This window comes from Engystomops pustulosus, chromosome 1 (genome assembly GCF_040894005.1).
Source record: "Engystomops pustulosus chromosome 1, aEngPut4.maternal, whole genome shotgun sequence".
Classification (NCBI taxonomy): Eukaryota; Metazoa; Chordata; class Amphibia; order Anura; family Leptodactylidae; genus Engystomops; species Engystomops pustulosus.
This window is the reverse complement of record NC_092411.1, coordinates 122,140,769-122,164,178: the sequence shown is the minus strand read 5'-3', so window position 1 is coordinate 122,164,178 and position 23,410 is coordinate 122,140,769. Positions and strand designations below refer to the sequence as shown.

The 23,410-nt window shown below is 42.7% G+C and overlaps 1 protein-coding gene across 4 annotated transcripts in view; it reads right to left on the bottom strand.

Annotated features, from left to right (window-relative positions):
- The window catches only part of KDM4C (lysine demethylase 4C), a 265,259-nt gene that overhangs the window by 217,814 nt on the left and 24,035 nt on the right, over window positions 1-23,410 (bottom strand). For all 4 annotated transcript variants that reach the window (XM_072152239.1, XM_072152249.1, XM_072152230.1 and 1 more), the window contains exon 6: window positions 10,699-10,748. In XM_072152239.1, the coding sequence (XP_072008340.1) occupies window positions 10,699-10,748 (50 nt within the window). The remainder of the gene's footprint in view (window positions 1-10,698; window positions 10,749-23,410) is intronic.

Genomic DNA, 23,410 nt, shown 5'->3' with positions numbered 1-23,410 from the left:
GAGGTTGTGACATTGATATAGAATTCATGGGGCAAAACCACTGACTGCTGCGTTGCAAATGTTACGAGCAGCTACCTGAACATGAAGAGGTAGTTAAAGGAAAGTGCTAAACATGAGAGATTAGCCAATAATTCAAATAGAAAAAGAGTGACAAGAAATTCAGAGTTTGATTAGTTATATATGCAAATTAGAAGAGAAGTTTTTTTTTTTTTTTAAATGAAGAAAAATCTTGCTTTTTGTGCAAAAATACCAGGATTGGAAATGTACCAGAGATTGTTGTGAACAGACAGAGTAACAAAACTGATGGAATTCAGAAGTAGATGCTAATGTAAGTAATGCCAGGACTACAGGATTTTAATAAATGATTGATTGTTCAACAAGAATTGTGAATTCTAGTTTAAGTAAAAATAAGACATTCCCTGAATACAAGACCTAGACATGGTCTTATTTTCATAGAATCCTTGTTATCAATATAGCTAGATACAGTAAACCACAATCACAATATTTTGTGTCTATTATCAAGTCTACGAGCAGGGGTGCCCAACCCACCAATGGTCTGCCATGAGGGGAGTGCTCGTTGGACTACGACTGCCACTAGGATGCAGACCGCAAACCATGGCTTGACTGGATGTCTGCACAACTTCTGCACCCCTAAGCCGCCTTTTAGGTAACATGAATGCAGGAGTGAAGCTCCTATGCTACAGATCAAAAGAATAAGAAGGAAGGAATGTCTGCATCTTTTTAAAGCACTGCTACAGTGACCAGAAACACAGGACTGCAGAGTCCGAGTCGGTAACCATTTTGGTGCAGCTGAAGTCAAAATCTTTGGATTACAGGATCCACAGCCCTGCCAACACCTGTAAAATTAGCAGCCAACGTTCAGCTAACATGTTCTGTCACCTTTATTATGGAACAGGAGAAGACATGATTATTTATTCCTTATATACCCAAATGTAACCCGCTCCAGGAAAACTATCGGGGGGGGGGGGGTTGGGTAGAAAGGGAAAAAAAAAATATATAAAATGGACAGATTAATTGAGGCCGTTTCTTCTAGTTTTTGTACAAATAGTTTTTTAAAAGAATATACAAGAGCAAGTCAAACACTTCAACTACAAAAGATTTATGTTGCATTAAAAGAATTAAGTTTTAAATTAAAATCCATGAAGAAAGAACTATTTAATTTGCTCTCTTCATATGGATTTGTAATCAAGGACTGAACTAATGCGGTGACTGGTGGTAAGTTAATTTAGCACAAGAACTATTGAAGGAGTATATATGTGCAGGGTCTTAAACATTTCTGATCAGTCTGGAATTTCTATTTAAAGCACGAATCTAGATTTAGGATATAGAGATTTGTTTTTTAATTACCGTATATACTCGTGTATAAGCCGAGTTTTATAAAAACGTCCCCTCGGCTTATACACGAGTCTATAACAAAAAATTACCCACTTAAAAAAAAATAAACTTAAATACTCACCCTCCGATGTCAGCGCGGCTCCCCGATGTCGGCGCAGCTTACCGATGTCCCTGATGTCAGCGCGTCCCTTCTTCTTTCTTCTTCGCGGCTCCTCTTCTCTCTTCCGGCATGGAGGCGGCCATGGTTTCTTAGTGGCCGCGCATACTATGACGTCAGCAGCGGCCGCGTCATAGTATGCGCCTGCTAGAAGAAGAGATGGCCGCGTCCATGCCGGAAGAATGAAGAGGAGCCGCGGAGAAGAAAGAATACGGGAACGCGCTGACATCGGGAACATCGCTAAGTCGCGCCGACATCGGGGAGCCGTGCTGACATCGGAGGGTGAGTATATAAGTTTATTTTTTTAAGGGCCGTGGGGGCAGGCTTGCTGTATACTACTACTAGGGGGCTTGCTGTATACTACTACTAGGGGGCTTGCTGTATACTACTACTAGGGGGCTTGCTGTATACTACTACTAGGGGGCTTGCTGTATACTACTACTAGGGGCTTGCTGTATACTACTACTAGGGGGCTGGCAGGCTGTATACTACTGGGGGCTGGCAGGCTGTATACTACTGGGGGCTGGCAGGCTGTATACTACTGGGGGGGTTTGACCAATGCATTTCCCACCCTCGGCTTATACTCGAGTCGGTAGTTTTTCCCAGTTTTTGGTGGTAAAATTAGGGGTCTCTGCTTATACTCGAGTATATACGGTAACCGAATAAAATTCAAATGTTTTACAAGTGACCTAAGCAGTGAAGTGTTAAATAACAAGGGGTGGTAGGTTTTACACGCTATCATAGCAGGTTTACATGCTGTTGCAATACCTCTAACTCTTGTCATTAGCCAATTACCAATGCAATTAAAAGGAAATCTAACATTTACTTTTATGCATTATGAACCAAAACATACTTTGAGAATGCTGTAGCTATACTAATGTAGAAACATATCTTGTTTCATATCCCTGTACTGGTGTTTTTTTCTGAAAAAACAATTATAAAATTATTTTAATGAGGCTCTGTGACTCCTGCGGCTGTCCCGATGTTTTACTTACCCTGCACTGCTTCAGAGAACGATGCAATTATTTTGTTGTCCATGAAAGGGAGAAGTAATCAATCACTATACCATCCCCCACCTGCTGTGTATGAGTTGTCAAGCTCAGGTTGATTAGTCCTGTCTGGACTGTTCAGTCAGCTCCTCTGTATGTAGGTGTAATGTGTTTATGTACGGCAGCCAGGGCCAGCTTTTCAAAGGAATTTTATGATTGTTTCTTTGATCAAAACCACAAAGTTCAGTGATTAACCCCTTCATGCTCTGTGACGGATATATCCGCCACAGAGCTGTGAAGGGTGTATGAAGAGGGCTCACAGGCCGAGCCCTCTTCATACAGAGATGGGCTTTGCTGCATATCGCAGCAAAGACCCATCGCTAACACCCGCGGTTGGTGCTTGTTAACCTTTTCTTTGCCCCCGCCATCTTACCTTCGATTGTCGCTTCCCAGAACGCCATAAGGGGGGGGGGGGTGTGATCGGTTGCCATGGTACCCTTGGGTTTTGTTTGACCCAAGGGTACATGGCTTCTGCATATCCATTACAATGAGCCCGTGGCTCATTGTAATGTATAGTGTGCAGAAATGCCATATACTGCGATACAGTCATAATGTACCCTAGATGGTCTAAGAAATAGTGAAAAAAAACTTTAAAAAATGTGAAAAAAATAATAAAATATCAAAAGTTCAAACCACCCCCCTTTCCCTAGAACTGATATAAAATATAATAAATAGTAAAAATCACTGACACATTAGGTATCACCGCATCCCAAAATGGCATCAGTGTAGCTACTGCATTCTCATGCTATGGTTGGTCCACAATGCATAAAAACAAATGGTAGATTTCCTTAAATTGACTGTCCTTGTTGTTCCATAGAGGTTTATATTTAAGATTATATCACTACAGTGAAAATTGCCCATGTGGTGTACTAAACGCAATCCTTTTTAATGGACCAATGCCCTAAGCTGATAATTTGTTGAACTGTGCGACCAATCCGTTAAAACAGTAGAGCATGTCCTCAGACATCATCCAGCCATGAAAAACGTCTTTTTTCACAGCCAACTGTTTTACCATGTTCCCTGGTAGCCTAAATCTAGTCAAACAACACATTATTTAATCATTAAAAAAAAAAAAAAAAAAGGGGGGGGGGGGCAGGAGTGAGTGAATGACTAAAATTACTGCTCTTTTTGAAAAGATTAAATCCAGTAAAGGACTTATTTATATAACTATACACTAAGGACCAGTTAAACATGTAGTAAAAGGGACAAGTTTATATTGTTCAGCAGGTGGCAATAAATAAAAAATGTAATCAAGCATAAAATTAAAATACAGACCTTGATAATGTATTCATCATTAGATTTTGATTTGACTAATTAATGTTAAAATTCTTCTGGCTCAAAAAAACCTATTCAGGACTCGATAAAATCCATACAAGAGCAAATTAAATTCAGCTATACATAAGTATTTTAGTGGCTGTTCCCCAAGATTCAGTGTGCACATTTTGCTTGGAGTCTGGAGCTCTCTCTTAACAGCATTTTTCTTTTGAATTTTGTCAGCAGGTGGTATTCTTTTCCATTGCGCACAAAAAGATTTGATTTGGAACAATGCATAATGAAATCATTCTGATTTACATACTTACCATTCTCTTTCCTACTGCCAAAGGAACGAAGTAATAAAATATACACTCACCGGCCACTTTATTAGGTACACCTGTCCAACTGCTTGTTAACACTTAATTTCTAATCAGCCAATCACATGGCGGCAACTCAGTGCATTTAGGCATGTAGACATGGTCAAGACAATCTCCTGCAGTTCAAATCGAGCATCAGTATGGGGAAGAAAGGTGATTTGAGTGCCTTTGAACGTGGCATGATTGTTGGTGCCAGAAGGGCTGGTCTAAGTATTTCAGAAACTGCTGATCTACTAGGATTTTCACGCACAACCATCTCTAGGGTTTACAGAGAATGGTCCGAAAAAGAAAAAACATCCAGTGAGCGGCAGTTCTGTGGGCGGAAATGCCTTGTTGATGCCAGAGGTGGGAGGAGAATGGGCAGACTGGTTTGAGCTGATAGAAAGGCAACAGTGACTCAAATCGCCACCCGTTACAACCAAGGTAGGCAGAAGAGCATCTCTGAACGCACAGTACCTCGAACTTTGAGGCAGATGGGCTACAGCAGCAGAAGACCACACCGGGTGCCACTCCTTTCAGCTAAGAACAGGAAACTGAGGCTACAATTTGCACAAGCTCATCGAAATTGGACAGTAGAAGATTGGAAAAACGTTGCCTGGTCTGATGAGTCTCGATTTCTGCTGAGACATTCAGATGGTAGGGTCAGAATTTGGCATCAACAACACGAAAGCATGGATCCATCCTGCCTTGTATCAACGGTTCAGGCTGGTGATGGTGGTGTCATGGTGTGGGGAATATTTTCTTGGCACTCTTTGGGCCCCTTGGTACCTTTTGAGCATCATTGCAACGCCACAGCCTACCTGAGTATTGTTGCTGACCATGTCCATCGCTTTATGACCACAATGTACCCAACATCTGATGGCTACTTTCAGCAGGATAATGCTCCAAGTAATAAAGCTGGAATCATCTCAGACTGGTTTCTTGAACATGACAATGAGTTCACTGTACTCAAATGGCCTCCACAGTCACCAGATCTCAATCCAATAGAGCATCTTTGGGATGTGGTGGAACGGGAGATTCGCATCGTGGATGTGCAGCCGACAAATCTGCGGCAACTGTGTGATGCCATCATGTCAATATGGACCAAAATCTCTGAGGAATGCTTCCAGCACCTTATTGAATGTATGCCACGAAGAATTGAGGCAGTTCTGAAGACAAAAGGGGGTCCAACCCGTTACTAGCATGGTGTACCTAATAAAGTGTCCGGTGAGTGTATATTAGTTATAGTATAGCTTTTATCCCTTTCCAGGCATTATGTTCCTTTAAGCACAAAAGGAACTTAAAAAATGAATATAGCCCGTTCAGACAGGCATTACCAAGATGAAAACCACTTCTTGGCCAGTATTTGCAGATGGATGCACTGAATGTACGTCATTATGTTTCCCCCCAATACAATTAGAAACAAAAACCACAAAGGAAAAACTTTCTCCAGAAGTAAATAACAATGCAACATCTAGGATAAACCTGCAAGCAATTATTTGCTGAGCTAATTTATAGCTTATGAGCAATACACAAAATAGAAAATCCTTTAAATTGGCACAATTACAAACGAATAACAACAACAAGAATTAGCTACAGGGGAGTTCTAATTCCTAACAATTTGTGTGGTGGAGGACAAGAAGATTATAAGCAAGCTGTGCAACTTTTTTCATCCATTAGCACCCTTGGCATACTAGATATCCTCTGGATTTATATATCTTTACATTAGACAAAGGATAAGAAGGATGGTCATTTTTCTAGGATGCCTATGTGAACTCTTCATTACCAATGGAGATCCAAATTTTGGGTAAAACATGGAAAACAATGAAAACTGAAATAGTAAAGTAATATTACTTTTAATAACATTAAAAAATAAGCATAAAAAAAAGTTTACTTTATTAGAAAAAGCTTATTGAAATCTTCATGTTACTTTGAAGGAAGTTACTGCTGCTGGCACTTGGAAATAGGCAAGTATGGTTTGGTTAAAGTTTGGACACTCTATAAAAGATTTTCCAACACGGGTATAGGACAACGCATTTATGAGTGTCATGGTAAAATTAAATTTAAAAATGAAGGATCCACCTACCCAAATGTAGGTAGCAGCCTTTTATTTCCTTTGTTGCCAGACTATACATAATGTATACTGTACTAGGGTTTTGCCTCTTACCTTATTCCCCCTTGATTTTGGTTGGGATTTTTTACCTTATGTACTTTATAGGCATTAACTTGTATGGTTCTTACATCTATGGCAGCCTGATATATGCACTTGCACTTTCTACCTGTTTACTTATCTCTTTGGGGTGGTTTGGGTGAATTTAAGCCATTCAGGAGGTGTTCTGATTCTGCACCGATCATAGTGCATATAACATGGTATATAATGTATGTACTTTGGTACAATTTTAATGGATTTTATGTTCAAGTTTGTGTTCAGATTTGAATATCAATAAAATTTACCTTCTGGTTTTTGTACAATTATGTCAGTGACACACTACTTTGTCTTTGTTTGATGGTTTGATTCAAGTGCGTTAACCATTACTTCTATATAGTCCGGTACTTGGTTGTGCAAGGTTCCACATTTTCTTGTTTGTAGCCTTTTATTTCCTATGATAAAGTATCCCTACTAGCCCCTTAGCTGAATTAAGTGACACAGTGGAGAAGAGGGGGGGGGAAATACTAAATTGATCAAGGGCAATCAGAAGATAGTTGTGTGTTGTCTTAAGTACCCATTAGAAATATATGGCGAGCAAAGGTAGTCCCCTTAAAGGGTTAGCTTGCCCATGCTAACCACGCGTATTGCCTTTCACCTATCTAAACCAAAGTAGTTTTCATGTCACTATATTTCAAGAATAATAAAAAAAAAATAGACAAAAATTTATTTATATCCTTTTTTGGGGTTGATAATCCAATTTTTATGCACAATTCTTTATAAGGGAACAGTATAAAATTTAATAAAAATTCTGCTGCTTGAACCAGCCATCAGCCCACATCTTGTATACATTTCCATGGTGAAAAGGGCTGCAGAGATGCTTGGAACCTGCCAGATAAAGGAGATTGAACATGCGGTGCAAGAGAGGTCGAAGTCCAACACAACAACCAAGACAGAAGGCCTGCTGCCTCTGTCCTATAGAGATACCACAGATCATCAATGGGTCAGTTAGTAGGTGGTGGAAAGATGAGAGAGAGAACATAATTTTAGAAACCGAGACAATCACTGGTGTTCTGAATTAAGGCAGGGGTGTAGAAATATACAGGTGGGCAGAGGTCGCACTAACATTTTTCCAGAAGGGTAATAATACTCCTCTCACAATTTTTGAGGAGTATGAAATTTTCACTAATAAATGTATAACTCCTAGCGTATATATATATAGTGTTATAAGACGTCTATTAATACAAGGAAAAAGTTACAGCTCCTGTTTTCTGTGCTTAAAAGGGTTTTCCCACAAATTCAAGTTAGGACCTATACACGGGATAGGGTCTAATTTGAATTCTTGGGAAAACCCCTTTGGGGTGCATTCATGCCTTTTTTATGCATTTTTGACGCATCCAAAGGCTTCACATGTTTAAGTAACATTGCGTTTTAGCAAATGCAATGGAAACAGAATGTTACATCAACATGTGATCAAGGTTGAAGCCTTTGGAATGCGTCAAAAACTAATCAAAAAACGCAACGCATCGTGTGAACGCACCAAAACGCATCAAATAGCAATTACATTGCTGTCAACATTGTGTTAACAAAACACATGCATCAATACAATTTTATTGCATGCGTTTTGTAAACAAAATGTTGACAGCAATGTAATTAGGCAAATCTCGTCTCAGCTATTGTGATGCGTTTGAAAACGTAGGTAATAACCTCACCCTTAGGCTGCATTCACATTACTGTATGGGGGACGTATATACGGCCGACGTATATGTGGCCAATATACGTCCCCCATACACTTCTATGGGCTTGCGGCGCCCTACGGGAGCGGTACGGTGCGGCACCGTACCGCCCCTTAGCCCGGGAAAAGATAGGACATGTCCTATCTTTTCCCGTATTACGGCGCCGCGGCCATACATCGCTATGGAGAGGGGCGGGGGTGAGCTGCGCTCACCTCCTCCTCCTCTCCCCGCGCTGCCATGTGCCCGCCGTGCTACGGTGTGGCGGGCACACGGCAGTGTGCATTTATCCTTAGGCTGGTGCCACACGTAGCGCTTTGTCTGCGCTTGCAAACGCAGACAAAGTCGCGCCCATCGCGGCGTGCTTCGGCCCGATGCATCAGCGTTTCTATGGAAACGTCTGCAATCGGGAACAAGCCGCCGGTGTTTTGCGCTTTGTCTGCATTTGCAAGCGCAGACAAAGCGCTACGTGTGGCACCAGCCTTAGGCCACATGCACACAACCATGTGGGGGACGAATGTACAACCGCAAGCTTTCGGCTGTACATATGTCCCCAATAGATGGCCGCACGGAGCGATACCGCTCCGTACACGGGAAAATGACATGTCCCTGTGTTGCGGCCAGTACCCAATGTATTAAAATTGTATTTCAATGCCTGCACGGCTACGGCCTGGCGGGCATACGGTTTGTTTGAATGCAGCCTTAGGCCCGTTCCACACTTGCGAGTGTGATGCGATGAACTCGCATCACACTCGCAACGCAAGCTGCCGGGAACGCACGGCCCGAACGCTGCACCATGGGAGTAAACTCAGCTTGTCAGTTCACTCCTGCGGTGCAGCGTTCGGGCCGTGAGTGGACTATTTAATTAATAAAATTATTTAATAAATTTGCTGCGGTTTGGGAACTTTTTTTTTTTTCTTACAGGGGCACATTTAGGGAGGAACACATAATATATGTGTTCCCTGCTTTTCTTTTATATAGATCACAGATAACAGTGATCTACTGGTAACAGCCCATTGGATCACTGTCGTCAGTGATCTGTATACAGAGACATGCAGAGAGGATGCATACAGCACCTTCCCTGCAGCCTCTCACTGTATACAGGGGCTGCTGTGACAGGAGACAGATAATAATCTGCCCCCTGTCACATAGACAGCACGATCCTGTTTCTGGCTGTGTGCACGATCGCACACAGATCAGGAGCACAGCCCCGGCAACAGATGCCCCGCCCCCTCCCCTCACCTATCTCTCGGCGTCCCGCGGGAGAGGCTCGGACGGTGAGCAGGAAGTCCCTCCCTGTTCTGCCTTCAGTCACTCAGCGCTGCGATCCTGCAGCCGGCGCCGTCACCGCTTGGAAGCGGCAGCTCATAAAAAAATCACCAAGCGTATTAATACGCTTGGTGATTTTTTGGGCGAGTAAATCAGCCTCTAAACGCGTCTATGACGCGTGTAGAGGCGTTATCGCGACCTCTGCAGGTGGGTATTATCAGCATAGAGATGCCAAATCTGCTGTTGGTTTGTCCAATGGGGGCAGTAGAGAGGGAAAAGAAAAGAGGACCCAGTACTTAGCCCTGAGGAACCTCAAAAGTGAGAGGAAGAGGAAAAGAGAAAGATCCAGCAAAGGGGACACTGAAAGTGCAGTCAGAGAGATGGGAAGAAAACCACAAGAGTACAGTGTCCTTTAGGCCAATGGAGGGAAGTATCATGAGAAGCTGGTGGTCCACAGTATCAATACGCTGACGATAGATCCAGAAAATCTCTACATGTCAGGAGTAATATGCCCCATGGGACGTAAATTGGTTGGCTAGTATGTATGATGGCTCAAACTAATTTAAATAATTTCCACATACAGAAAATAATAAGGCGAATAGAATGAAAACTAAAACATAAAAGTAAAGTAAAATTGTCTTTGTTACAACATTATTATTTGAATACACATTAGAATAACAATGCATTTGAAGGGCAAAAATCAAATGACTTTATTAGATTGAAGCCTAATGTCTTCCAGCTAAAATATTTGTAGGTGCTACAGTCAATCAAGTTTTCAGAAGAAACTACAGATGAAAGCATTCAGGCATAAAAGGCAAGTGTGATAATTATGATATGCAGACAAGATAATGGAAAATATTCCAGCCTTTGTCTGCTTTTATGTATTGAGTGCAGACCTGACCTGGTCAACTGGTGATGCCTCATCACATTTTACACCATCAACAAAATTAATACAATGGTCACTGTTTTATCACTGTAATTACTGAACAGAATATAATTATTTCTGCATGCATCTGGGTAGTATTGCATTGTTGCTATTTAGTTAACCACTTTCACTTAAATAATTATTCAAATAAGTAAGACTGGATGCACAAGTTTATCTAAGAGGGCAAATACTGAAAATGCATAATTAAAATGGCAAACAGGGTTGCTTATTACTATGAATTGAGAACTGGTAATTTTGTTTGCAGACTACAGGTTTCTGCAAGACGTGTTGTGGTATGCATTCACATAGAAGTCAAATGACAGTCTGGTAACTGCAGGGATGGTTTTAAGTAGCTGGACATTTATATGGGTTACAATCTGGATCCACCCGTGTCTCCTCCCAAGATGACCAAAAATAGAAAGAAAAAAAATACAAACAAAAACAAGCATTTACCTTGTGCCAGTCTTTCCAGTCTCTTTCCATGCTCTGGTGGTATTGAATACCTTTAGAAAAAAATACAATTATATCAGAAAACCCAGATCACATGGTCTTGTTAAAAACATAAAAATCAAGCATGGATAAAGCATACGTATACATCCAGGCATGGTGACTGTGGTAACATTCTTATATTTGTTATTCATGGTATCCTTCCCTCCTAAAAAGAGCCCCTACATGTTGTAGTCACACAGGCTGTTTGTATGAAGTAGCATTCCCTTCTCCCTTAACCGTCCGCTCATTGCTGCTGAGATTACAGGAAGTATACGGAGAGGGCGAGACGGAGATGTGCTGCTGCACAACAGTCATAACAGTAACTAATAGCCTGCCTGATTAGAAATGTTTAAAACTTTGAAATTTTTTTAAATATTAATTTAAAAAGCTTATTTCTGAACCTAGTATCTTGTGGATAGAATATCCAGATTTATTCAGGCATTGGCCAATGAGGAGGACGAGTGTTAGTGGTCCACAGACGGGGTGGTAAAATTGATGTACCCTCCCGGCTACCAAGCTAAGTGTTGGGGATACAGTCTCACACGACTGAATTGTGGGCGCTGATGTATTCAGTCAGCCCCAAGGGATTAAGCAGTATGCCCTTCCTAACATCTAACCCGTTTCTGCATCACTCTGTATAGTGGTATGCGTCCTCAGAGGTGCTTTGGTATGTTAATCTCAGTGTGACATTGTTTCACAACGCACCGACAGCATTTCACCCCCCCCCACCACCACCACCACCACAGTAAGTAAGTAAGTAAAAGGATTGGTTTTAATGAATACTTCACATTTAAACTAAATGGTTTCAAAGTTTCCAACCTTTTAATCCAAAGCAGTTCTTTCTCTTGTAGTATTTTAATGATCTATGAGCATAAATCTCAAATCCCTCTCTTCATGTTTTGCTTCCTTAAGGGTGATGTCACACATGGCGTTTTTAGGCCGTTTTTTAGTTAGTGCGTTTTCACATCGTAAAAAACACATGCGTTAAAAAAAGCATCCGTTTTCAAAAATCGGTTTTGGTTTATACGATCTGAAAACGCACTAACTAAAAACGGCCTAAAAACGCCATGTATGTCACCACCCTAAAATGATAAGAAACTGGTAGTTCCGCTCTCCCTTTTCTAATAGTATATTTATGCTGGTTAATTCTTACTTTAAACTCATTAAACGTCTTACGATCATAATCTTACGATTGTAATACACATATTACATATTCAGAGGAGCATGTTAAAAAGTGACAAATGTTTAACAACCTTCCATCCACGGGGTGTGTGAATGTACTCCATTTCAACATCAAACTACACAGTTTACACATGGAAAAATTCCTATCTTTGGTTTACTCAAAAATGTTTAGTGACTATTTTTCTGGGACCCACAATCTGCTTGTAGTACCCAATCTCGGATGTTTTTTGCCCTCCGATAAGAAAAGAGAGGTGGTTCTCTTAGCTCTGGTACATCATTCTAATTACTGCCCAATATAGGCCAGTGATTTCTCACTATTCTGGTTACTGTCCTCAGTATATGTACTCACTTAGTGGAATTCGCTTAAAACCACCGGTCTCTCTTTTCATAACATTTATCAAATCCTGTCTATTCATATTGTTCATTATCTCTTTTTGCTGTGTGAGAAGTTTCTTCGGGTAATTCCTCTCTTCAAATTTCTTCACACATCCCTAATCGCTTTTTTAAACTTCTGTTTGTTGCTCACTATTCTCACTACTCTCATTATTTGACTTTAAGGGAGGCTTCGTATCATGCTCTTCGGATGTCCACTATGATAATCTAATAGATGGTTTCTATCCCTTGGTTTTTGGTATAACTCAGTCTCCAAGCCATTATTACCCATTCTTATCAAGAAATAGTCATTGTTTTTTGGAATAAACTATGTTATATTTAACAGTTGAATCAAACATATTCAATTACTCAAAAGTAAACCAGGAGATCATGTTCTGAACCAAGCCAGAGAGCGCACACATCATCTATGCATTGCCACCATTCCAGAAACATTTGAAAATGGGGTGACGTATAGATATATATACACCATTAAAAAAGGAAGAGCAGAACTACCGTTTTTTTTTGTCATTTTAAGGAAGCAAAACTTAAAATAGAGAGGTATTTGAGATTTATGCTCATAGATCATGTCCCACCCCTGAGGAGAGGGTAAAGGGGATAGAGATAAAATACTAAAAGAAAGAACTGCAGTGGATTAAAAGGTTGGGGGAGGGGTTATAAGTGGAGTATTCATTGAAACCAGTCCTTTAAGATCTTCCTCTACAGTTAATGATAACCTTTTATACCATGATAGCCATGTGAAAAATCTAAGAAATATATAAATGAAAAAGTTTTTTTAAGAAATGGTAACTGATACCTTTTATTTTATGTTTTGCATTAAAAAAAAAAAAATGCTATGGTGCTGCTGGACTGGCAATATATTATACACACACATATACATAGACACACTAAAATCATATACAGTGCAATCACAATTTTAATGCAAAAAAAAAAAAAAAAAATCTGACAGGTTTCCATTCTTTTAGAATTTTTATTACCTACAAGATGTAAATAAGTTGTTGCAATGTGTAATACGACAGAGATAGATAGCTAGGACAGACCTAATAGCACACTTGTGTTCCCTCAGCAGGCAGCGTGGTACCAATGCAGAGCCATATCAAAATAATTTTACCCTTGAATAAAATCAGAGGCTCACCTACAGAAATGTTTTTTCATGCCTGTGTACACCAGTCGAACTTTTCAGATGAGAAACCAATAGATTGAACCTACTGTAGATGGAGAACGCCTTCCAAATAACAAAGCACCATGATAAAATATTCGCTAAAACTTTGCAAAAAATAGATGAAGATGTAACAGCTAAAGAGGAGGAAAACTTAACATACCGTATATACTCGTGCATAAGCAGAGTTTTTCAGCACAAAAAATGTGCTGAAAAAAGTTCCCTCGGCTTATACCCGAGTCAATACTTAAGTCAATGGGCTTAAAAAATAATAAACTTATATACTCACCATCCGGTGGCCCCGATGTGCAGCGCTGCTCCTCTTCTGTAAGATCGCGCTGGGCACCGCCATTATTCTCTCCCGGGCGGCACCTAGTATGCCGCCAGCAGCGACGCATCATACTATGCGCCTGCCGCCCCGGAGAGAACAATGGCGGCGCCCAGCGTGAGGTGACAGAAGAGGAGCCGAGAAGCCAGAAGACGAGCCGCGTGGACATCGGGCGAGCAGCGCTGCGCATCGGGACCACCGGAGGCAGAGTATATAAGTTTATTATTTTTTTAAATTCTGGGCAGGCTGCATACTACTGGGGGCTGGCTGCATACTACTGGGGGCAAGCTGGGCTGGCTGTGTACTGTAGGGGGATGACTGTATACTACAGGGGGCTGGCTGCCGATATACTGGGGGGGGGGGGGTCTCAGCTTATACTCGGGTCGGCTTATACTCGGGTATATACGGTAATACTATAGAATCAACAAAAAGAATTTTAAAACTCGTAAGTCGTACACTGCTGAATGTTAGGAATATTTTGAATGTAATGGCAATTCAATAATATTGGGTAATGGGTTTCAAGAGTAACCATCATTTCAACTTTTGATATGTTGCAGGGCTGGCAATTTTAAGCCCTTTTGCAATTGGATTAGTTACCCAAATCTTGCCCCATCCTCTATTCCTCCTTCCCCCTGTTGTCAGTAACTCCTAAGATGGCTGTTGCTAGGCACATTCCATCTTCACTGAGCCAGACTACAGAGGAGACTGTACATGTGACACCCCCCTCTCTCTATCTGCTCTCAGCTGTTTACCTCATGGCTCAGTGCTCCAGCACTCATGTTCTGACAGGAGCCCTAACTAATGTAGTAACAACTGCACTCTTATCTCTCCCTCAGCTTTCCCTACACTTGTATATAAACAAATAATCCACACAGACACAAGATGCAGAACTATCACAACCCATCTCCCCCATTCCCTCACACTCCACAGCAGGAAATGGCAGGAGGGGAGAGAGCCTCCAAGTCTTCAAGCTGCCCCCTCATGTACTGTGCTGAAGTTTTAGAGAGCTGGAAACCATGGTTGCTATGGGTCAAAAAAAAAAAAAAAATTATTCTCACCGTTAATTCGGTTTCCATTAGTCCACCATGACGGCCCCACTTGGAGGATGACACCTTGACCTCTGTAGGGACAGGAAGCAGAGAAGTTAAATACCCACCCCCTGCATCTACACTCCAGTGACTACCAAATAACTACACCGGCAGCTGATGCAGCTCATTTTATTGCATGTTTAAATAACACACAATTAATCCATGAAGTACAGAAACAATATACATGGGTGGGAATATATATGGGCCGTCATGGTGGACTAATGGAAACCGAATTAATGGTGAGAATAATTCCCATTTTCCATTGCGTCCCCCATGACGGCCCCACTTGGAGACATAACAAATTATATTATAGGGAGGGACAACAGCTTGTAGTACTATTCTACCAAAAGCTAACTCATTCGTTTTGCAGGTCTAACCTATAGTGTTTTACGAATGTCAACTGGTTAGACCATGTAGCGGCCCTACAAATTTCATTTATGGAGGCCCCTCTTTTACTCAGCCATGAGGTTGCCATAGCACGTGTAGAATGTGCTATAATTGTCTCAGGTATTGACATATTCTGGGCTGCGTAAGCATTTTTAATAACAGTCTTGATCCATCTTGCTAGAGTGGATTTTGAAGCTTTTATCCCTTTATTCTTTCCGCTGAACTGCAGAAGGATGTTTGAATCTTTTCGCCATGATTGTGTTGCTTCCAGGTAAAAGAGAAGAATTCTCCTGACATCAAGGGAGTGCCATTCTATTTCATTTGTTGATTTCGGATTTCGACAAAATGTAGGCAGAATAATCTCCTTAGCTTAGATGGAAGCTTGAGGAAACCTTTGGGATAAAATTGTTATCAAGCGTTAATGTTACTCTGTCTTCAGATATTTTTAGGTAGGGTTCTTTGATGGACAATGCCTGCATCTCCCCCGTCTGGCCGATGTTAATTCTCTAATATTTTTTGAGTCTAAGGGCTCAAACGGAGGACCAGTTAGATAATTTAAGACAATAGATAAGTCCCAGTTTGGGACGGCTATTTTTAAGGTAGGTTTAAAGGGGTTATCCAGGTTTTAAACTTACTGAGGGCAGTGCTGGGGCGGGCTATTTAAACATAATAAACATGTACTCACCTCGTCCGGCACTGCCCGTGTCCCGCGCCGTGGCCAGTCTTCTCTGTGCGCCGGTTTCATTACAAGGGCGGAAGCTCCCATCCAACACCATCTTCCAGCGCTTACAACGCTGAGAGATAGGGACGGATGGGAGGACCCGGCCACATCGCGGACCGGAAGCTCCATGTGCACGGCTTCCGTGCCCCTGTAAACAAACAGGGGCGCGGATCTAAGGGACCGCGGTGTGGGACAACGGCGGCGCGGGAGGAGGTAAGTGGATGTTTATTATTTTTAAATAGCCCTCCCCAGCCTGGCCCTCACTAGTTTTTAAAACCCGGATAACCCCTTTAAGTCTAGAAGTAGCTTTTATAAACCTCCTTACCCATTGATGCTCTGCCAGAGGACTATCAAAAAATGCGGATATCTGGACCTTCAGGGAGCTGGTTTTTAGGCCTTTGTCGAAACCTGCCAGGAGAAAATCCAAAACCTGGGAGATATTAGGAGAGCTCTGGTTAGGAACCTTAGGTCCACAAAATGAAACAAATTTATTCCAAATGCGGGAATAAATAGCATGAGTGATAGGTTTCCAACTTGCCTTTAAGGTCAATATGACTGCGAGACAAGCCTTTGATTCTTAGCAATTCCCCTTCAGGATCCAAGCGGACAACTGGAGAGCCTGGGGATTTGGGTGCTGTACTGGTCCCTGGAATAATAGATCTGTACGAGGAGGAAGGTGAACCGGTTCTTCCAGGGCTAACCTCCTGAGGGATGGAAACCATACTTTTTTGGCCAGAAGGGTACCACTAGAATTACTTTTACTCTCTCTTTGGAACTTCTGTACCACTTTTGGAATTACCGGAACTGGTGGAAAAGCATACATTAGTGCTGCATTCCAGGGATGTCTGAAGGCATCTAGTTGTTTCATTGGTGTTGAACCATCTAGCGAGAAGAAAAATTTTGTCTTTGAGTTTGCACAGGTTGCAAACAGATCTATTTCTGGGACTCCCCATTTTTGGGTTAGATGTTCGAAAACCTCATTGTTTAGGCACCACTCGTTCTTGTTGTTGATATGTTTCCTGCTGAGGTAGTCTGCTATTGCATTTTCTTCTCCCTTCAGTTGGGCAGAAGACAACGTATTATCCCTATCCGCAGTCCAACTGAAGATTTTCTCCGATAGGAGAAGTTCGGTATTCTTGGTGCCTCCTTGGTGGCGTAGATAGGCCACTGAGGTGATGTTGTTTGAATATATTTTTACATGGCGATATTTTATCAGATCTCCGCTGATTTTTAGGGCTTCCCATACAGCTTTCAACTCTCGATAAGATCAATTCTGAATGGATAGGGGCCATTTTCCTTGGGCAAGGTAACCCTCTATGTTTGCTCCCCATCCAGTCAAACTTGCGTCCGTCTGGAATGATAACAGGCCATGGATGCCAGGTTACCCCTTTCTCGAGGTACTCCTGATGTGTCAACCATACTAAAGCGTCTTTGATCTCTGAAGGAATTTTTATTTTCCGGTCCAGATGAGCTGGGTTCTTGTCCCACATGGATAAGACCCAATATTGTAACCTGCGAGTATGGGCTCGACTCCACTGCACTGCTTGGATACATGCTGTCAGTTGTCCGAATAGCCTCATTACCTTTCTTATGGAACAATCGCGTTTCTTCTGGAATAATTCCACTTCCTGAACAATTTACAACCTTTTCTCCTGTGGGAGGAAGGACATTTGGAGTGATGAGTTCAGAGAGACGCCCAAAAATGTAGTGATCCTGCTGGGTTCCAGGTTTGACTTTTTCCAATTTGTGATCCAGCCTAGTTGTCTGAGGATGGTAATCGTAAAATCCCTGTGTCGGATTAGCTATTGTTCGGATCCAGCTACAATCAACAGATCGACTAAATACGGAATTATGACCATCTTCCTTGTTCTTAAGAAGGCCACCACTTCAATAATAATTTTTGAAAACGTCCTCGGAGCTGATGATATTCCGAAGGGCAGCGCCTTGTACTGGAAGTGGTGTATCCGACCTTCTGGGTTGAGAACCGCAATTCTGAGGAACTTCTGGGACGTTTTGTATATTGGTACATGATAGTAGGCATCCTGTAAGTTGATCGTACAAATGAATGCCCCCAGAGGAATCTGCGTAATTGCTGAACTTAGTGTCTCCATTTTGAATTTCCTGTATAGGATGTACCGATTTAGACCTTTCAGGTTGCATATCATCCTGAAAGAACCGTTGGGGTTTTTTTTTTTATTAAGAATAATGGGGAGTAATGACCTTCTCCTATCTGCGAGACTGGAACAGGAATGAAGACATCTAGGTCTAGTAATTTCTGTATTTCTGTCCATAGCTGAAGGGTAAGTTCTGGTGATGGCTGTCTGGTAAGAAAAAATTTGGGGGGAGGAAGAGACGTTATCTCCAGTCTGTAACCGTCTTCTAGCAGTGTTAGAATCCAGGGGTTCCGTGTGAGGTTTGCCCACGGCTGGTAAAACTTTAAGAGTCTTCCCCCCACTCTAGCGTCATTTTCTGAATGATGGGGTGGTGTTGCTGGAGCTAAGGAGGAAAGCCCCTTCTTCTCCCACCTTTGGGGTACCTCCATTTCCCCTGCTTTCCTTTCACTCTAAGGGATTTTCTTCTCTTTCAGGTCCCAAAAAGGCTGTTTCTTCTGACCCACTTTTGCTTTAGGAAAGCCTTTTTTCCTATCAGCTGCCTTTTCAAGGATGGCGTCCAACTCGTGTCCGAAGAGGTACTCTCCTTGAAAGGGAAGGCCACATAATTTAGATTTGCTGAATTGGAAAGTGCCCCTTCTTTTGCGCTGAATCTTATACCCTCTGCTGAAGCATCCGCGACAAAGGCAGCTGCTGACTTTAGTATGGGCGTGGTTTCTAGGAGAATTTCTCTTGGAGTACCATCCTTGATATGGTTTTCTAGTTCAGACAACCAGAAAAACAGAGTACGAGACACCGATGTTGTGGCGATATTAGACTTCAGATTCCACATGGCCGATTCCCATGTTTTCTTCAACAGACTATCTGCTTTTCGGTCCATGGGATCCTTTAGTACAGGGGTAGGGAACCTATGGCTCGGGAGCCAGATATGGCTCTTTTGTTGGCTGCATCTGGCTCTCAGACAGATCTTTAATAAATAGTGATGGCTGCTGTGTGTCTCTTAGACTGATCACTGGACACAGGTAGCGATGTTACCGCTGCCTACGTCCTTTGTACAACCCAAGTGCCATCACCACCATCGTCTAAGCCTGGGTTAAAGAGAAGACCGTCGGAGCGATGAGGAGCTGCCTGCAGGGAGCGCTGGTAAGTGAATATTCTTTTTCTTATGCTGTCACTAAATATCTACTGGGATGCATGTGGAAGAAGTCAGGATGTGGAGTAGTGAACCCCCTGGACCACCGCGGACAATGTTGTAAGCAGACACCTGGGACCAGAATCTAAGTGGCACCCGGTCTTCACCAAAGCCCGCCGCAAAGCAGGATGGTCTTGTTGCAGTGTGGTACCACCAGGTCGTTTCACAGGCGCAACTTGTCCACGATGGCAGCCAAGGTCGAGGTAAAGGATCACTAGGCAGTCTCTTGGTCAAGAACAGGCAGATGGTCAAGGCAGGCGGCAATGACGCAAGGTCGGGGATGGAGCAAGAGATCAGGGCTGGCAGCGAAGGAGCAGGTCCGGGGTCACAACGGGAGGTCAACACTTGGGAAGAAAACAATGTGGAAAGCTTCCTCATAGGCATGAAGCACTAAGATCCGGCAGGGAATGCTGGGAGCTGTTGGTCTTTAGAGGAACCCGGGAAGTGGGAAGCACCAATCAGTGGCGCACTGGCCCTTTTAAACTGCCAGCGAGTGCGGGATGGGAGCTGGAAAGTGGCGAGTTGAGTGAGCTCGGAAAGGGGAGCCGCCATGTAGAGGGGCTCAGGTGTGCCTGCGATCCGAGGCGTAGATCACAGGGGCACCCGTGATACTAGGACTACCTATCTACTTGGGGTATGTGCATATTGTATGGCTCTTACAGAATAACATTTTAAAATATGTGGCGTTCATGGCTCTCTCAGCCAAAAAGGTTCCTGACCCCTGCTTTAGTAGGATAGCATCTTCAAAGGGAAGATCAGTCTCTTTTGCAATCTTTGTTACTGGGATATCCCCTTTTGGAAAGGAATTCCAGATTTTCGATTCCTCCTCATCAAAGGATAGACGATTTTTAAACTCTCTTGATAGAGATATTCTGTTTTCTGGATCTCTCCATTCCTCAAGGATTAGATCCTTCAGGGTTTTATTGATCGGAAAGACCCGTCTCTTTTTTGCTTTAAGAATCCCAAAAAGCTCGCCCTGGATCGATTTTGGCTTCTTCAATCTTAAAGGAAACCTACCATTTCAAATGGCAGGTTTAAGCTGTAAACACCGAGCACCAGCTCAGGGTGAGCTGGTGCCGGTGCTTAGTTTCGTTAGTGTTAAAACCGCGGTATCGCGGTTTTAACACTTTTTAAACTTTATAGCAGAAGCCGCTTCGGCCGCAGCGCCGAAGCAGTTTATGCTATAAAGTTTAAAAAGTGTTAAAACCGCGATACCGCGGTTTTAACACTAACGAAACTAAGCACCGGCACCAGCTCACCCTGAGCTGGTGCTCGGTGTTTACAGATTAAACCTACCATTTGAAATGGTAGGTTTCCTTTAAGCGTGTCTCTCATGGCTTTCAATAGTGGTTCAAGGTCTTCCGACATGAACCAAATATCGGGATTCCATCTTAACAGCAGATGTGAATGGAATAGAGTCTAAATCTAATGAATCCTTGACTGACTCAGCTTCGGACTCTGATTGGTATTCTACCGTTTGCCTTTTTGATAAAGGCTCCTGAGACAAAAGATTAGCTAAAGATGAGGATTAATGAACATTAAACCTCCCCCTTAATAAAGGTTCTCATTTCGTCCATAAATGAGGTTTTCTCCTCTTTTAAGAGGCTATCAATACAATCTTTGCAGATGGCTTTCTTATAGTCATTAGATAACTTGTTAAAGCAAACATTGCATCGGCGGGAGGTCATTTTCTTTTTCCTGCATCTTTTGGAGGCAAATCCTTCGGTTCTCTAGGTTTCTCCTTCTCTTTCGGTTCCTACCAACAGAGGAGGAGAATAGTATTACTATTAAATAGTAACATAAGAACTTGTGTATGTTAGGATACAACCCACAGTAACACATAGACACCCCGAAACCACTCACAAGAGCTATAGGCGGGGGATCTATAGACATAGCCTCCATAGCGCAGGATTCAATACTTCCAATGGTTATACACAGCACCTATGTATACACTAATATATTATTATATATATATATATATATATATATATATGCGCATGTGTCCAATATCTGATATATATACGCAGGAGGTACATACTTGCCTTTGGCACACAACCTCGCGAGGTAAGGCAATAAAGATGGCCCGATATGTTAAGCCTGGAAGATATACAGCGTTGCTTTAAACAAACTAGCCATCACAATTCATTGTACAGGGAGCGCCATTGTATAGATACCTTACCACTGCTAAGGATCACAAACGCTGAGTTCACCGAATGCATTAGACCTCAGATCACTGTGCATCCCCGCTACATTTAAATCTTACCGCTCCACGCGCCCGTTTCTGGACTCTGCGCCCGATTACCTTACTTCCGGTGCGCCACCGTAAGTTGTCACTGGCGGCCGCGTCAGGCAACCCGCCGCCATTTTGTTGAAGTCCGGGTGTCGTTAACCTCACAGGGTCGCGGACAGAGCTGGATCTACCGGCCCAAAATGCCGACAAGGGAAGGGTCGTATGCACTGATCGCTGTCCTGGACCGGAGGAGTAAGAGGAGGATTCCCGCGCCACACATGCTCCCCTCTCACTGTCCCTCTTGGATGGAAGGATCGGAGGAGAGATTTTCTCTACAACCTGCCCTGTGTAGGGACAGGAAGACACTGGACTGTAGATGCAGGGGGTGGGTATTTAACTTCTCTGCTTCCTGTACCTGCAGAGGTCAAGGGGTCATCCTCCAAGTGGGGCCGTCATGGGGGACGCAATGGAAAAGGTACTAAATAAAGAGAGGCGCAGAATACTTTGAGGAATTCCCAGGGACACCTGGAGCAGAAATATGGATTTTATTTTTGCTCAGAATTACGGTTACACTTTAATGGCAGCTGTCATGTGGAGAGCTATGAGTAAGTGTCCCTGGTTTATCATGCTGGATTTTGATGGTATAACTCCTTTAACAGAATGGACACTTATTGGTTATGACACTCAGGACCAGGTCAAGGAGTAGGCAAAGATAGGTGCCTGCCTAGGGCACCACTCTGCCCCTAAATTTTACTTGTCTGCCAGCACACAGGTTGTACCTTGCAGCAAAATAACAGTACCTATATTTTATGGATTAGTACAGTTGTAGTGATGCCCAATAAAGTAAGGTTTTGCAAAGTAAAAAAGAATCATTAAGAGGAGTTTTACCACCTCACACATGGATGAGAGTAACATTCTATTGAGTAGGGGTTACACAAATTCAGGGGCACTTTGAATTTTCTTTCTAGCCCCTAGGTTTGCAGAGATATCAGTCCCATTATCTGACCATTCTAATTGGAGTTCTGTCACAAAAGAGTTGGGGCTGGAGGTGCAAGATATGCTAACCTACTCTCATACTGTCCAATCTGCAGCAGACAGTGTGCGATCTCTCTATGCTCATCTAGATGCTGTGTCCATACACAGTCAATATTCTGCCAATATTCAGTTAATTGCATTTTCATTGCATTTACAAATTGTGTTGCTAACGGGATGCAAACACCATATTAACCCTTTCACGACCCGTGACGTAATAGCACGTCACGGGTCGGCCGCGGGTGCATGGAGAGGGCTCACGCGCTGAGCCCTCTCCATAGCCGGTAAGTCTTTGCTGCATATCGGGTGTTTTCACCTCGATCGCCGCCGGCAATGCTGCCGGCAGCTTCAAAAGCATGGCGGCGCGTGGGCGCCGCCATCTTTTCGAGGATCGCCGCTCCCAGTGACGTCATCGGGGAGCGGCGATCCGTCGCCATGGTAACCTCGGGTCTCGCGAAGACCCGAGGCTACTTCTGGTTAACCCATGCATTACAATGTGCTATCAGCACATTGTAATGTATGAGGAGTAAAATCCCCATATACTGCCATACTGTAGTATGGCAGTATATGATAGGATCGTGCAGACCCCCTAGGGTTAAAGTACCCTAGGGAGTCTGAAAAGTACTAAAAATAAAAAAAAGTTAGAAAAAAAAAAATTATAATAAAAAACCCTAAAAACTCAAATCACCCCCCTTTCCCTAGAACTGATATAAATATAAATAAACAGTAAAAATCATAAACACATTAGGTATCGCCGCGTCCGAAAATGCCCGATCAAAATATGATAACGGTTTTTCACTGCGTTTAATCCCGTAACGGAAAATCGCGCCCAAATTCGAAAATGGCACTTTTTTTG